This window comes from Atractosteus spatula, chromosome 3 (assembly GCF_055471065.1).
Source record: "Atractosteus spatula isolate fAtrSpa1 chromosome 3, fAtrSpa1.hap1, whole genome shotgun sequence".
Classification (NCBI taxonomy): Eukaryota; Metazoa; Chordata; class Actinopteri; order Semionotiformes; family Lepisosteidae; genus Atractosteus; species Atractosteus spatula.
The window spans coordinates 59,511,763-59,528,506 of record NC_142708.1 but is presented as its reverse complement, the minus strand read 5'-3'; the positions used below and the strand labels follow the sequence as shown (position 1 = coordinate 59,528,506).

The 16,744-nt window shown below is 36.2% G+C and overlaps 1 protein-coding gene across 1 annotated transcript in view; it reads left to right on the top strand.

Moving 5' to 3' along the window:
- Nucleotides 1-16,744, top strand: part of sh3bp2 (SH3-domain binding protein 2) — a 33,142-nt gene that overhangs the window by 1,890 nt on the left and 14,508 nt on the right. The window contains exons 2-4 of the mRNA XM_088910624.1: nt 11,221-11,360; nt 11,805-11,907; nt 16,294-16,411. Coding sequence (XP_088766750.1) covers nt 11,221-11,360; nt 11,805-11,907; nt 16,294-16,411 — 361 coding nt within the window. The remainder of the gene's footprint in view (nt 1-11,220; nt 11,361-11,804; nt 11,908-16,293; nt 16,412-16,744) is intronic.

Here is a 16,744-nt window from a genome sequence, read left to right as displayed (position 1 = left end):
ACCCTAAGGCAGGCCACAACCATTGTAAAAACATACCGTATGCAAGGTTTATGGAGAAAATACAGAACATTGAATTAATATTCCAATACAGAGAAGAATAATTGGATTACTTGTATCCAGTAAGGTTAGCAAATATGTCTCCTTTTGTGCTTATAAATAAGCACAAACCAAGATGCAAGAATTTAGAAGTATTGATTAGCTCTGTGAGAGGTCTATTTGTCAATCAGAAATGATAGATATTACCCATTTCTGTTATTTAGACTTACTGGTTCAAAGGTATGATAAATTAGAAAGAAACATTTTGCTTTGCATGTATGACTACATTTTAATTTTTTAGCATATTTTATTTCCATAGAATCTTTAATGACCACAAGGAGTCAGGAGTCACAAAGAGTCAGATCTTATCTGAATAACAGCACCTCCTAGAGCACAGAGTTTTCAGTCACTGGGGCACTGGTTATTCAGTTCAATTGAAAATACAATATTCATCCCCAGGGGGACAATTTAAGCAACAAACGGTGCAATATACAGTACAACCCATAACAAATAAAACAACTTTACTAAAAATATATATACAATAAAAACAACCTTAAAAATGTTTGAAAGTAACATTGTGTATTTTTTTTAAAAGATATTAAAGTACATGCACATTTGTAGAGAGGAATCTATTCAATAGATGTAATATTGCTAAATCTTCTTTACAGGCCTGATGGCCTGTGGAACGAAACAAAAACTTCCTTTTGTTTGTCTTGCACTGGTTAGGAAATTCTTGCCCACATGAACAAGCACCACCTGCTGGTCCACCAACATCACTTACAATGGCAACCTGGCTTTCCTTAAAAGTCTCCTATTCCAATATTTACCAGGCCCAACCTTGCTTAATTTCTGAGATCCAACAAGATTGATCTAAAAAAGTGATGATGCTCCAATGACCTATGTCAAGTCAAAACTTCAAAACAGCCTCCCCTCGACTGGCTGTGGGTCCTAATTTTGACGAATCTGTGCCAAAGTTATTCACATTCAGGGGAGTTATGTGTAAATATACTCCTTTGCAATCGTTATGGTAAGGGATAGATAGATCTATTATCGGCAAATTCTACTTATTCATTAGAAGATCTGTAAAATAACCTTCAAAGACTAGCACACGTTTATCTTACCATTGTAACCTTGTATCTTAACCATAATGATGTCTTAAGGTCATGCGACCAGGAATATCTGATACTAACTCGTTGCAAGTGCAGTTTCTCTTCTATTTCTTCAACACTATCCACAAGAAATGTTTTTGCTGTGTGTGGCAATAGAAAGCTTAATCTTCTGGATGTTAATATACAGTGTTTATGCCTTCACTTCTTCTGAAGTGTTAAATTGGAATAATAATTTATTTACATTTCTTAAACCCTTTTCTATACTGTACAACTGCCAATTACATGAACCTGTAGAACCTACTGTATTTTCTCTTGATGTATTTTTGCACAATTTCCAGTTTATTGTTTTAGGTAATGGAGAAGTGTGTGCTGCATGGACTTTCCTTTCTTCTTTGTTTTATTTCCTCACTTACAGCATATCCTATTTCACTCTTTTATCTGGTCAGCAAGATTCTAGTTGCTGTTTCCCCATAGTTTAATATTAGTCATTACAGTGTATCTAATTCTGTAAGGATGGCTTCTCCATGTTTTTAACAGTTGTGCCTAACAGGAAAAGTCAAGAAGAAGAAATAGGAAAATAACAGAAAATACAAAGGACAGTGAGAATGTATGAAGTGGATATATAGATTGTTGTACTATATTAAGACCTTCTGTAACTCTGCAAAATGACATCCCCACTCAGTGCTGGATGTGTTTTGAATCTATAAAGCGTAGATTTACAATTTTAGAAAATAATGCTATGGATAAGACAGATCTTGGAACAGTTTGTTGCTGGTAAAGTTATGACATCAGTTGTTTGAGCTAAACTAGAAGAACATTTACAAAACAATGACATTTTAAGAGAAGTTATCAAGTATTCAAGGGAGTGTTGTGTTTAACTACGAAGGTTGATAAAACTAAAAAGCACTTGATAAGATTCCATTTAAAAGGGTTGACTCTCAAATTAATAGCCACAGATATCCAAGATAATGTATTTTCATGAACTGAAAACTGGTAAAGATACAGGAACACATAATCTTAATGGGCATGACTTCTAATTTGGAGGATTAAAGCAGTGGAATATCACAGAGATCTGTTTTACTCCTGTAGCTCTTCCTGATCTATACTGTATCAATCATTTAGATCCTGTCATTGTTAGTGCATAGACGAAATCATGAAATGGGGAGACATTTTGCAAAATAAAGTTAAGTCTGATGCAAAGTGCAAAGCAATCCTAACTGGTAGTAGGCATATACAGTACACTATACAAATCACATGAGTGACTGTGACCTCCAAGAAGCTCTGCAGGGGCTCTGGGTGTTTATAAGCAATTTCACAGTTTACCCTTTTATATTTTGCTTACCGCCCCAAGATTTTTTAATGTTACCCTGCAGGTGATACAGACTAAACTGAATAAAGTGGTGTTTAGGAGTCCCTTATAGTTGATAGCTTAATTTGAAATGGCTCCTTTTTGTCGCAGCCAGGACATCACTAAACCAAAGTCACTAGGGACGTGAGCACTGGAATGTTATGCATTGTCTCTTAAAGAATCAGACAGGGAGAAAAGGAAACTGTGTTCATTTTGTCCAAGGGCTTCTGGGCACTTTAGGAATGAAAGCTCTGGTGCACGTCTGTGTATGTACACACTTTGCATGACCTTGGTCTGTGCCCGTCCACGCTCTCCCTCGGGCCAACACAGCAAGTCTCTCTGCATGGCACAAAGGATGTAAATCTAGGTTACACTGATCCAAGATAACTCGGTCCATTGCATATTTTCTTGGGGGATTATTATAAACAGAGATAAAAAAAAAAAATTAGGGTGGCGTAAAGGAAATCCTACAGAGGAATGGAAAGTCCCAGCATGCTACATAGGCTTGTCCTTCATTGTGGAAGACTCTCTTGGCTGTATATAGTCTTCTTTATAATTGTATCTACCAAAAAAAAGTTTCCAAGTGTGAGGTATGACTCATTGGTGGGCTCAAAAAGCATGAGCCAGGATAAACTCTTCATTTGTAACCTGTAACAGTAGTGAATGTGTATAATTTTGTAATGGTAACTTCCTTCTGTAAAATATACAACTCTCTAATGGTAGAGGTGTAATCTGGGATTTTAATAGTCAAAAAGCATGTGCCAGGGTTATAAAATATGAAGTATTCACAATGTAAGTACAATTATTTAGTGTATATATAAACACCTTGCTGCAGATGCACTTATTTTAATTAATTTTCCTAGAAGTTTCTTTCAATACCTAGCCACCAGAAAGCTTTTAAACAGAAAACAGTTGAAGCCATAATGAGATGCCTGCTCTGTACGAAAAAAAATACAATGCTGTATGTGTGTGGTACTGAGGGCAAAGGACGTTTCTCTAGCACAGAGATGGCCAATGTGTCTGCAGTTTTTCTTCAATCAATTGGCAGACATTGTTCAATCTAGTTCTCACCTGAAGAAGGCTACACAGCCGAAACACTGTGTTTTTCATTTCTTCTCTTTTCAGCATGGAATAAACCATTACTTGTTCCTTTGTTAAATCTATCCCATTATGGCAATAATGAACTGATGTAGGTCATTAATAGCAGAGTTCCAATGAAAAAGCTGCAGGCATACTGTACCAGCCCTCTGGGAACAGGGTTGTCCATTCCTGCTTTCGCGTGTCCGTCAAAATGCTGTCTATCACAACTTATGAAGAGAGAACAGAAAACTCATATCACTTGTGTTTAAAAAAAAAGCTGATCCTTTGAAAGAGGACAAAAGGCAAACTTGGAGAGTGGGACAGACTTGAAGTTTTCATTGTAGATTAAACAAATGTTACACAATGCTTACTATGAAAACAAATACACAGGTATGCTAATCAAATAACTGAGACTATATACAATAAAACGATAAAGCTATATGTTCTTCTGTGACATCTCTTGTGGGGTATATCTAACATTCTGACTAAGTTAAAACTGCTTAAGTCAGGTCTTGTATAGAGTTCTCTTGTCGTTTTGTAATACTTCTCTCATGGTGTTATAAACAGTGCATGATGCAAATTTCTTGGCAAACAAAGTACTTGTATCACACAACAGGAACCTTTTTCCCCGGCCATACTAAAATGATATTAATAGGCTAAGTATAGAGTTAGAATTGGGATTACTATTCCACATGTACTGTATAGGTCAGCATACAGTATAGAGAACATGCTGCATAGAGCAAACCATAATTTAAAAGCATCTCTGTTGCATTCATTTTCAATTAATTATTTCTACCTTTCAGTTAGTATGGCATCAATCATAGGTTACATCTTTTTTATTTTAATCAGCTAACAGTAGAATACAATGAAAACACAGAGTTCTGCTGCAAAGACATTGAGCTACCGTGCGACTTTGTTTGTTTCAAAGATTTAACTTAAACTCAGAAGTTTGTGAATCCTATGTGAATTAAATGCTCATTTAGCAATCAACATCACACTTGGAATATTGACTTAGGTTTCACGAGTTGTTCAAAGATCCATTCATTTGCTTAATTATTTTAAGGCTTTAAATTGGTGAAGAAATGTATTTTTGAAAAGTGTGGGATACATTCAAATGGTATGTAGATTAGATAGGTTCTTTTGAAGTTTGGAACTTAAGTAAAATTTTGAAGCAGCTCACACAATGGGTTCCTGGAAATTATCAAAAGATAAGCCTGAAAATGCCTCCCTCTTCCCTCTCTAGGAAGTATACTGTATACCAACTGCTGAATCAACCAGTTACATAATACAGTAGCTTATTTGGATTATCATACCAGGAAACTGAATGAGGCATTGCATTTTGTATGGCTCCCCTATTACCATTTCAGTGACAGTCACTGTATCTCCTGCTTTCTTTTAAAAATGTCTGTGTTTTCCAGAGGTTTTTTTTCCTCAAGATTGAGTAGTATTTGATTGATTTAGGTTGCTGATTTTTTCTTTGGACTTTTGGTTTTTTATTCTGACCTTTTATTTTGGTTTTTCACTGAACTTGCCTGTCATGTAAATAATGCTGGAGAAGGGAATACAAATTTTGTATTTTTTTCAGTTATGCCCTGAAGATTTGAAGATATGAACAGAAACACTCAGAGGAAAATGAGATGAGAGTAGAAAAACATGTTTGTGGAAATGCTGGTGCTTGTTTATTGTCTTCTAAATATCTGATGGTAAAACCTAAAAGTGGAAAATGCACTGCATGTTTATTTGCAGGATGTATTGTTATAGTAGTAAATTGCTAAGATTACAGTATATCCATGTATCTAGTTTATCAAAGTTGTTACTAATGTATGTCTTGTACACTTTGAAAGCAAAAATCAATCCAGGGAAAGAGCAGCAGTTTTGAAGAAGTGATAAAAGTATATATTATTCTTATTGCTTATCTACAGTAGATCATTTATGTTAGGTGTAAAATCATGAAATTGTGTTAGGGAAAATCATGAAAAACGTTGGGTAAAAATAAGTAAATAAAAAGACAAAGCCATCACAAATTGGAATTGTAACACAGGTGCTATCCAAATAAATCAAAATAAGGATTAAAACAACGTGCATATGGTGCGGACACAAACGTGTGTAACCAGCATATTGGCATTTCATGTTAATAGTGAATATGTGAAATTCACTGTGAAATAGATAAAGCCAGTCTAAGAACTGAAAACATTAGTGAAATACAGTTTAAGCAAGACCAGATACGCTGTTTCAACACGTACTGTAAGTCTCATGTCACGGATGTGGGAAGGGACAAACCGTGGAGAGGCAGGAGAGCGAAAAAGACCCTATGCGAGGCGGCGGAACGGGGAGTTAGCCCGGGCTCGATAGTGCAAAGAGCTCTGGAGTGCCGTATAGAATCCTATGCCCTCAGGTAGCAGACATGGGACGACCTGGTGCTAGGCAGGACTCAGGACATCCAAACGTCAATGCCGAGCGAGGCAGAATAAGTGACCAGGAAATATATAGCCCAAGGAAAGAGGGAAACCGGAAGGTCACCAAAGCAGGAAACTAGGGACAGGACAGAGTAGGAGTAGGAGTAGGCAGTACCCCCCCCCCCCCCCCTTCATGGGCGGCTCCTGACGCCCATACAAATAAATGAGCTGCACAGCACTGGGGGGAGGAAAAACCTCATTTAACTGAAAGGAAACCTCCGGGAGTCCATGGCTGAGAGCTACCCCCTCCTCCAGGGTATAAACCTTTATTTGGTGGAGGAAGGGGGGGTCGAGAAGGGCTCCGGAGACTTAAAATAAAAAAGTACACAAGCACAAACACAACAGATAAAAACCTGGGAAAGACCAGGGAGACAAACCACAAAAAACAGATAGGAACCAAAAAACAGGTAGGAACCAAAGTTCCAAGAAACAGGGACCAAAAAAGAAGGGAAACCAGGAAGAGAAATCAAAACAAAAGGCAAAAAACAAGATTAAAAAACAAAAAAAATGCGGGGAAAAAATACCGCAGACTGGGCAAAACACGTTCAACATTCCATCACTGATATCGGAGTGAACAACCTGAGGAGAGCCAGGCACGAAACCCGCTCACAGACACAGTTGTTTGGAGTGATATCCAGTAATAAGAACAGAGGAACGGAAAAAGACGCTTACCATTCTATCACTGATATCGGAGTGAACAACCTGAGGAGAGCCAGGCACGAAACCCGCTCACAGACACAGATGCTCGGAGTGATATCCAGTAATAAGGATAGGAAAGCCAGCTCAACATTCAATCACTGATATCGGAATGAACAACCTGAGGAGAGCCAGGCACGAAACCCGCTCACAGACACAGATGCTCGGAGTGATATCCAGTAATAAGGATAGGAAAGCCAGCTCAACATTCAATCACTGATATCGGAATGAACAACCTGAGGAGAGCCAGGCACGAAACCCGCTCACAGACACAGATGCTCGGAGTGATATCCAGCGATTAGAATAGAGGAACTGAAAAAAAAAGCCCAGAGAACAAGAAAAAACTGCGGAAAAACCAAAAGCGCCGCTCGCAGGGTCAGTAGGTGGCTCGGCATTCTGTCACAGATGTCGGAAGGGACAATCCGTGGAGAGGCAGGAGAGCGAAAAAGACCCTATGCGAGGCGATGGAACGGGGAGTTAGCCCGGGCTCAATAGTGCAAAGAGTTCTGGAGTGCCGTATAGAATCCTATGCCCTCAGGTAGCGGACGTGGGGCGACCTGGTGCTAGGCAGGACTCAGGACATCCGAACGTCAATGCCGAGCGAGGCAGAATAAGTGACCCGGAAATATATAGCCCAAGGAAAGAGGGAAACCGGAAGGACAGCAAAGCAGGAAACTAGGGACAGGACAGAGTAGGAGCGCCCTCTGGCTGCAGAGGGCGTGACATCTCATGCATGCAGGTGGCAAAAGGTGGTCAGGGATGGAAAAGCTTTGATGTTTGAGCGTAGATCCTTCCAACACTGAGGGGTCAAGTGGGAAAATAATGGGCTCTGGAAGTGGGAAAATGGTGAGGAGGTAAAAAAGTGTAGTGGAAAATGAGAAATGCACAGGGTGAAAGGAAGAAATAAAAGGCAAAATATCAGATGCCAGGACAGAATGGTGATATAGTGGTAAGTGAGAGCTAGGGTTTTCAAACAGATGTGCAGCAATATGGAGTCAGTGGATGCACTATAGAGAGAGAGAGACATGGATAGAAAAGACAAGGCAAACACAGAATTATGAGTAATTTGGAGTGAATGGATAGTGTCAGCAGGGAGGCTGGCCAAGAGGGAGAATACTAGGGCCTGGACTAGTTGTACAGAATAGTTGTTAAGTTAGGGAATAATAAGGTTTCATGGAAATGACAAGGTGTGTGGCATTAACAATACAACTTTTCCTTAAAAAAACATTGTAATGAGGATAAAGTGAAATGAAATCAAAGAGTCTTTACACTTTCTCGGGACATGCACTTTTAACGAACAGGATAGTATAGGGCTGACTTATATACAATACATGAGAAGAAAGATATCTGGACACTTCCAGACACATCTACAGTACAATAGACAGTACCTCGGCTGGAGTGTGGGTTTCGAAGAAAGAGTGCACAATTCAAGAGTCAGTTGCTTACTGCCATGGTGACCTGTACTGAACCTCTGCTCAGTAATGTTGGGCCAGTAGACATAAGAGCATAACACAGGCTGATAAGCCTTTTTTCTACTTTATTGCAATATGATTTCTTTACCTCAAAAATCACCTCATTTAAAAAGATTAAATCTGTAAACTACAAGATCCTGGTTCTTACTCTGTTTGCCAGAGTATGGTAGTTAGAGAGGTACCATTGCTGGAAATAACCACTGTGACTGTGAGCTTTAAAACTCAGAGGACTTCTGAGAAAAACTGATCTAAATAATGATGCTGAACCAGTGAAAGTCCTCCACAGCGCGTATGGACTTGTTACGTGTTAAGTGAGTGTGATATTGCAAAAGCTGTAAAAATATGCTGAAGACAGATATGCAGATATAGGATGTCAAAGTCACAAGTACTATACTGTAGGTCCCTTATTAACCCTCCACCAACTTTTCATAAAAATCAAATTCTCTCTATTTTGCAGGGAGCAGCTGGCTACTGCCTGCAATCTTTGATGCCCAATTCACATTCATGTTGGTGACATCAGCAAACCTGGCACTAATTGGGGCATTTTGTTCATAACCCAATCTGGTAATGAGTTATTCTTTAATAGCATTTCTTTAAAGAAACTTTAAAGTTGTGTTGTCAGTGATATTCCTCATTCCCTCAGGAGGATACTGCTCCCACCAATTCAGGTTTTGACAGTTGGTCTTTTTTAAAGGCATGAGAATTATTTTAGCAGTTTTAGACCAAAGTTCATAACAGATTAATATACTTAAAATAAGTATTCAACTGAAAGAGAGATTTACCAGTTTGTTAAACTGATATATTTCGTAAGTTTAAATGTTAAACATTACAACGTTATTTGATATTTATTAGTGTTCATTTAAATGGAAAGGTGTCATGATTGCATTAGCCTAAATAGCCATGAGTCTGTTTTTCGGATTTCATACTGCTTTACTTTAGTAGCATTAAGTTATTTTTTATTCATTTGAATTAAAATGCATTGAGGCAATATACTATTAAATAAATAATTTAATATGTACTGTACATATCCTTAAAGCTTTACTGAACAGGGCCTCACATTTTTTATGTCACTGCAAAATTACTCATTTGCCTCTTGAGTTCTTGTGTCTGATTTTAGTTCTGTTTGGGCTGAGATGGGAGTTTGTCTTACATCTCTTGGCACCAAATTATCCCAGTACTCCACCCAGTTTCCAGTTTTTGAAAACCAGTGATTATGTTTTTTTTCCTTTTTTTATCTCATGACAGGCAGTGTTCCATTTCCCTCTTTACAGATTCCAGCAGTGCTTAGGTAGATCAGCTCAGGAAGCAATTTTCAGAAAGTCATAAACAGCTGAGAAGGACAGGGTAAATTCCACAGGAAACTTTTGCTTCCTTCATGTCCTGTTAGGGTAAACATACTGTTGAACATTTCCCTGTATATTATGGCTTTTCTGGGGTTTTAATGCGTTGTGTGTTAAATTGCTTATGGATATCCTTTCAATCTTTACTTCGGCTTGGGACCTTTTTACAGAGAGCCCTGCTGTTAAAGCACTCATGAAGAAACTAATGAGAAGGTAAATATGCAATTTGTGATGTTTTATGAAATAAGAGGAAATTGCTGGCTGCAGAATTTCACTTGATCTTGAGCACGTGTAAGATTTTAGTTGATTTTTTTACTTGTATGAAAACAAAATCTGAAAGGAATGACTTTGACTGTTTTATTTTTTTATGAAGATTAAAAAGTGGTATACTTTCTATAAAAACGATCTGGTCTGATGCCCTGTGCGTGTATTGCTACTGTGGTTTAGAACTTGTGGTATTACGTTCTCTCTCAGACTTCTTCTAACGGTCCCCGGCATGATGAGTTATGGACTAAATATAGATGACAAAATGGTACAAGAGAAATTTAAAAAAACTTTGTAAATGCAAAAAAATATATTGTATGCCTCCTTTATAATAACTCGAGAGACACTAATACATGTCTTTGGGAGAACCAAATTTAAAATAATGTCTTCAACTAAATGCGATAACTTACTGTACTGTAATCAGGCAGAAACATTAGTGACAAACAGAAAGTAAATTAACACTTGTGGCATTATTTTCAAAATGTGCAAAGTGTTGGTGATTGACACTTCAGTGTTTGAAGCTCTCACATTTAGTGTATGCAACATTTCAGCATGAGAACCACATGTACAATTTTTGGAGTGAACAGCTGCTCTATATCAAAGCATATAAAAGCATGTAGCAGTTTTTAAGTATTTTGAGGTACTTAAGGAAAAAATTGTATACTTTTCTTATTTACTATAATGCGTTGTTATTGGCATCCTTATGATCTGTAGGGTTCTCAGCAAATTTACCATGATAGAATTCTGAATTTACACAGGTAAAAGAAAAGTGTTGCAGTTTGTTTTGCATTTACCCTTTATGTTTTAATAATAGAAGAACTTATCAAAATGTAAAGTTTCTCGCTGTTAAATGTTACTGTAATACTGTATTTGAAGACAACAGTCTTATTTTTTTTGCATTTTGTGGTTTACTGGTACATGTAGCATAGAAATCTTCAGAAGAATAACAGATTTTTAACCCCCAAATGTCTTTAAGGATCCGTGATCCTTAAAAAAATTCCCTCCCTGAAAAAAAATACATGGAAAATCGTAACATAAATTAGTGTAACAGAAAAAGAAGAAATTTAAATAGTGAACTTTCACATCTATCTAGAGAAACAACAATATTAAAAATAATTATTTTTGTTAGATTTTGATTTGTTTTACACAATTCCATTGCAATTATTTTCCATTAAAAGAAGCAACTACTTAATAAATGCATTTTACAACTCTTCATCATTTTTGGGGCATTTTCAGTTTTAGGAAAATAAAAGCACTTCCTGCAACTTTCCTTTGTTTCTCTTTCCCTTTTGCCATTTGATTGTATATTCAAATCAGCATTCCGGATTTTAGGAGGACTGAGAAAACACACCTTAGTGTTCATCTGCAGAGTGGACACTTTATTGAACTTTAAACTAAGCTGGCTTATGTCCTGTGCAGAAACATGGCCTCAGCCGAGATTTCCTGGCCTATTCCCATGAAAGCCATTGGGGCCCAGAATCTACTGACGATGCCCGGAGGAGTCACACATTCTGGATATCTGCACAAGAAAGGAGGCACACAGATCAACCTCTTGAAATGTGAGTACTGAGTAACAGACCTTCCCCAGGTGGATTGAGCAGAGAAACAGGAGTGTTACTGGTCAGTGTCTCTTTCTTAACGTTTCAACCCAGTGTTTAGAACTGAAATCACACTAGTCAAAAGATTTCAAAAAGACTTGGAAAACAAACGAGCATTTGAAACTGTATAATAATTTGGGATATTGCATCTGCACATTTCACCACAACAGAAGAAAATATGAGAAAAAATACTACACCCTAAATATATTATTGATAATAAACAGCAATGATGTTTTAAATTGTAAATTGAGTTGCTATCATTTGATAAAGTTCCAGACCAGCTGTAACCTGTTTAAATCAGAGACTGACAGCAGACACAAGCAGTGGAACAGAACAATTGGAAAAGAAATGTGAAGAGAAAAATCTGGAAACGCAGAGATGTTTTAACCAGATGTTGTTTCTCAGGGCCCTTGCGCTTTGTCATCATTCACAAAGGCTGCGTTTACTACTTCAAGACCAGTACCTCACCATCTCCACAGGGGGCCTTCTCTCTAAACGGCTACAACAGGTCAGTCTCTGCTGCATTTAGAAAGTTTATGGCAAAGCATGTTTGACATACAATCTAACACTCTGTTTTTTGGACTTCAAAAAGTGATTTAAGCATCACTCTCCATTCTTTAACTCATTTAATGGCGTTGCCCAATTGATTGTGCACTCAATGGGTGTAATATTTAAGCAATACAAAACCTTTGGATGGGTCTGCTTAATTGTTAAGTCACATAGACAGGATCTGATAGTAGGTCTTTTTCACTTATTTTTAATTGCTAGACATATAATAGATAAGAGATTTGGACTCAAATAACTTCTACTGTGTAAAAAGGCAGAGATACTGTATATTCCTGAATGAACACCAAGGATTCACAAGGAATGAATTTTTAGATAGTTTGATAGTACAGTACATCTAATGATTGATTGGCAGTTCCTTGTGTACATCTATCAAATGTATTGATCAGAGAAACGTACACGGCTTCAAGGATTTTCTTCTCTTTTCAGAGGTCAGTTTGCTTGATGTGCAGGGCAGGGCGATGAGTAAAATGTACAGATTTTGCCTGACCTGAATCTTGCCTCCTAAGTCAATCTTCGTCCAATAGCTCCCCAAAAGCTCACAGTCATGTTCTCTTCTCCTCTGCTGCTGATGATATTTCTTAAACACAAATGAAAGCAAGATTTAGATTAAGTGTGAGGCTTAGTTCTGATAGGTTCCTAAATGTTACGAAGAACAGAACACTCAAATTGCAGACTGTGCTATTTTGGTTAAGTTTCATTTTTAGCAGGTTTTAAGGGGAAAACTTAATGCGTAAAAGTCCCACAAAATACACCTGAAAAGTTTAATATCTCTGCATTTCACTGAAATTTAATTTCCACTTAAAATGTAAATGTAATGTAGATTAAATGTTAAAATATTTTCCTGTGCATTGGATTTAAATTGCCACAGATTGTTACTGTTTTTTTCTTTTATTCTGTCTATTCATGTATTGTTTTACTATTGGTAATTTGCTTTTAGTTTTTCTTAAAGAACAACTGAGAAAAAGGAAATTGATATACTTTTAAACTATGTTTTTCATTCATTTCTGTTTATATTTCTGAATATAGCATGTAAATTAAATAAACTATGTGCAAAGTAGTCTTTATTAAGTATTAAGTACTTAATAAAGTACTTAATACTTTAAGTACTTTAAGCAGGATTCCCTAATCCAACACCTGAAGAGTACCTGTCTGTCATGTTTTATTTGTAGTCATTAAATCATCAATTTCTAAAGACCTGGAATAATTAACTGTCATGAGATAAACATGTAATTTGGTTAATGAAATAATTTAGGTGATATTGGGAGCAAGACCCTTCAACACTACTATAATAATAGTCAATAATTAATTAAGTGACAAAGGGTGTCTTAAAAGATATACTGGACAAGGATCTTACCCTGCTTGGCTATCTGCTTAACAGCGTCTGTTTTTGTGTACAGATGAGGTAATGTTACTCTCTTAAAAAAATGACAAGCTTGATATTTTAGTGTTTTCTTAAATATCACCTCAATTTCTGTGAATAATGAATTTACTGAGCAGAGCTGGAGACTTCCTTTTCTGTAAGCTAAAAAAAGAGTTGTAATGCTCTCCTCTGAAGAAACTAGGACGGGATAGAGAAAAAATCAATTCAAAAACAGGCTAAACCAGAACCTTTTCAAATTTCCTAGGAATATGTAATGAAGAAAAAAGAATGTATTGGAAAAAAAATATAGTAAAGTGATGAATGTATAAGTCTCGGAAGGGTTTTTAAATCTTTTTTTACTTTATTCAAAATGTGCAAGCTAAAATGAAATAAAAATCCAAGAAAATATGCATATAAGAAGCAATAGCAAAGAGCAATGGAATTACTATCAAATTAGGCCAGAACTGGAAGAGTGAGTATGAATTTGATGTGCGGGTTATGCAAGATGAAAAATGTGTACTGTAAGAATCTTGACCTCTTCTCCAAGGGTTTCTGTTCATGTTGGGTTTTTTTTACAAAAATAAACAATGGTTCCCTAGAAATGCCCAAAATTCTTTATATGAACTTGTGCTCATCTACAAATCATTTTTGTAAGGGTGATAATAATTAGAATGACAGATTTTGTACTTTTTTTCCAAACTGCAAAGAAAAAGAAATGTATCTAATGTATGATGAAGGTCAAACAAATCTTCCGTACCATAGGCACATTAACCATCTTTTTAAATGAGCTAGCATTGTGTCAGATTATTAATACAATAATAATCTGTTTAAATATATCTACACTGTTCAAACTAAGCTTTGTTTCCTGAGCAGACACATTCATCATACAAAGATAGTAGTTCCTTGTCAGATCAGCACAAACATGAAAAGTATATTTTTCTACACATTCTGCAGAAACATGATATATGTATTTAATTTTCTGTTTTAGGTAGGCTGTATTTTCCAAAGTGCTCCTTACTTAAAACAACATTGTGTTTGAATATGATGAATATATCTTTAGACTCCTTTGAGGTTTATGTATGAAGCTATGAATTTACAATATTTCTGGATTTATGGGGATTTGAATGTGTGTATAATCACATACAGTACACTATGAAATCCATACAGAAGTACTGTATACTTCAGTCTTCCTGGCACAGAACCATGCCTATTTCCTTTGAGTATTTTTCCTTTGCATTATTTTCTCAGAAAACACAAAGTTTTAAGTACAGCGTAACATATTTTTTTCTTCAGAAACACTTTGGAAACCAAATGCATTTTAGAACAAAATCTCTAAGGGAAGAGATACAGTTCACTATGTTGTACAGTATGTCATAATAATAATCTGCCATAGAACTAGATGTCGAATAAATTGCAAAAATTACAAATAATAGTGAAACACTCATTTAGCCTTGAAAATTAGATGTTTTCGTAGTTTTTTTTGGAGGTTGAATACTAAAGTCAAATTAATATTGCCTCTTACAAATAGGAGAGCGTATTATCCTCTTCATCTGTAGAAAAATAAAATATACAGCAAACTCTGCTTTTCATTTCGCAAATTAGAGCTACTTTTGAAAGCATCAGCTTTTGGTACATCAAGCATACACTTAAGCAGATCAGTGCCAAACCACTCCACAGGCTTTTTAAATGTTTGAATTGGTTTCACAACACCTTAAATGCTAGGGCAGCACGTACAGTACTTTTAAGCGTATTACTTTTAGGCAAAGGTCAGAGCTTCATTTACAAGAACTCACTGTGCAGTTTTAGAAGTGCCAAACTATTGTCATGGTGCAGTACCTCTTCTGTGAGAACATATCATTCTGGTTGAACTGTTCTGAAGTTTTGCTTTTAACAAAGAAAAGTACATTTTACATTACCTTACTATATAACCTCTACAATTGTTCTTTAGCATTATAGGGTAACTGATTATTTGATTTGATTCTCATGGTATATTTACATACTCTCAGGTCATACACCCACTTAAAATGTCTTTAAAAATGAAAAAATACAGTATAAATTAATAAAGGTTAATGATCAATGAAGATTCATTGTATTAATATGTCTCCATTGAGATTCTGAGTGAATGGTATTGGTGACTTGCCATTTGTGACATTATGCAACACATTATGTAAATGATATTTGTCTGATGCCTGAATGACTTGGTATAGTGCCTTATTCAAGGACTAAGCATTTGTCTCTCCCTGGGATCTGAATCAACAGTCTTCTAGGTACAAGGCCCAAGCCCTAACCACTACTACACTCATTTGCCACAGTTCTGAATTTGGTTGTACAGTATTTACATTCCAGTTACAACCTCTGATCTATATACAATATCTGATCTATATTTGAATCTAAAATAAAAAACCTCTTTACCTCTTTTCTAAATTTCAATATAATCTTCTTTTGCTTAAGGTTAATCTGATTCAATAGTTTTAATCGGTTATATTATTACACACCCTTCAGCCCTTTTATCAGTGTTGCTGTGTTAACGTTTTTATATACTGTATTTCTCATAATGTGTTGTAAGAGTAATATTCTAAAATTAGTCACACTTTTCTCGTGCATTTACAGTTAGTAGACACAGCACAACACACTTCCCCAGAGCCCAAGTCAAATACAATAATGTGCTTGAAGACATTGATAAATTAACTGTAGTATAACAGGTAAAATTAAAATAAAAGTCTTATCAGTCTTATTTCTACAAGTACAGGTCACCTTCAGGGCAAGAGGAAAAATGTGTTTTTGTTTTTGTTATAGTGCCCATTTTATTCTTACTGGCACACTTTGGCTCATCTAATTAATTTACTATGGAGCGTGCAAGGTCTCCGGTCTTTTAAAAGATTGTTAATGCATTACTTTTTAATCCAGTTAATACTCAGGGTCCAAAGTCATCCTGATTAATTTTTCCCTCTTCTTCCTATTTGTCAGGGTTATGAGGGCAGCTGAGGAGACAACTTCCAGCAACGTGTTTCCTTTCAAGATCGTGCACTTCAGCAAAAAACACCGCACGTGGTACTTCTCTGCAGCCTGCGAGGAGGAGCGCAAAGTGAGAATGAAATCTATGTACTGTACATTGTATGTTGCACTGTTCAGTATTTGTATTCCAAAACTGAGTCAAATGAAAATTTGTAAGAAAACCTTTTACAGGGGGTAAACTCTCTTATTTTTTTCATTTCACGTGGAACTAGATGTATAACTGGAGTCTACATGTAACGGTTCTTTTTACCCAAAGCCTACAGTGGCCGGTAATGAACACTAATTTCAATATCTTTCATATACTGTAGCATTTTTCAGCTGATTGAAAATTTGCTTAAAGAAGGTGCATCATTGAAGAAGATGAATTTCCAAGAGTGAAATTTTTTCAGTGGTTTTGATTGTT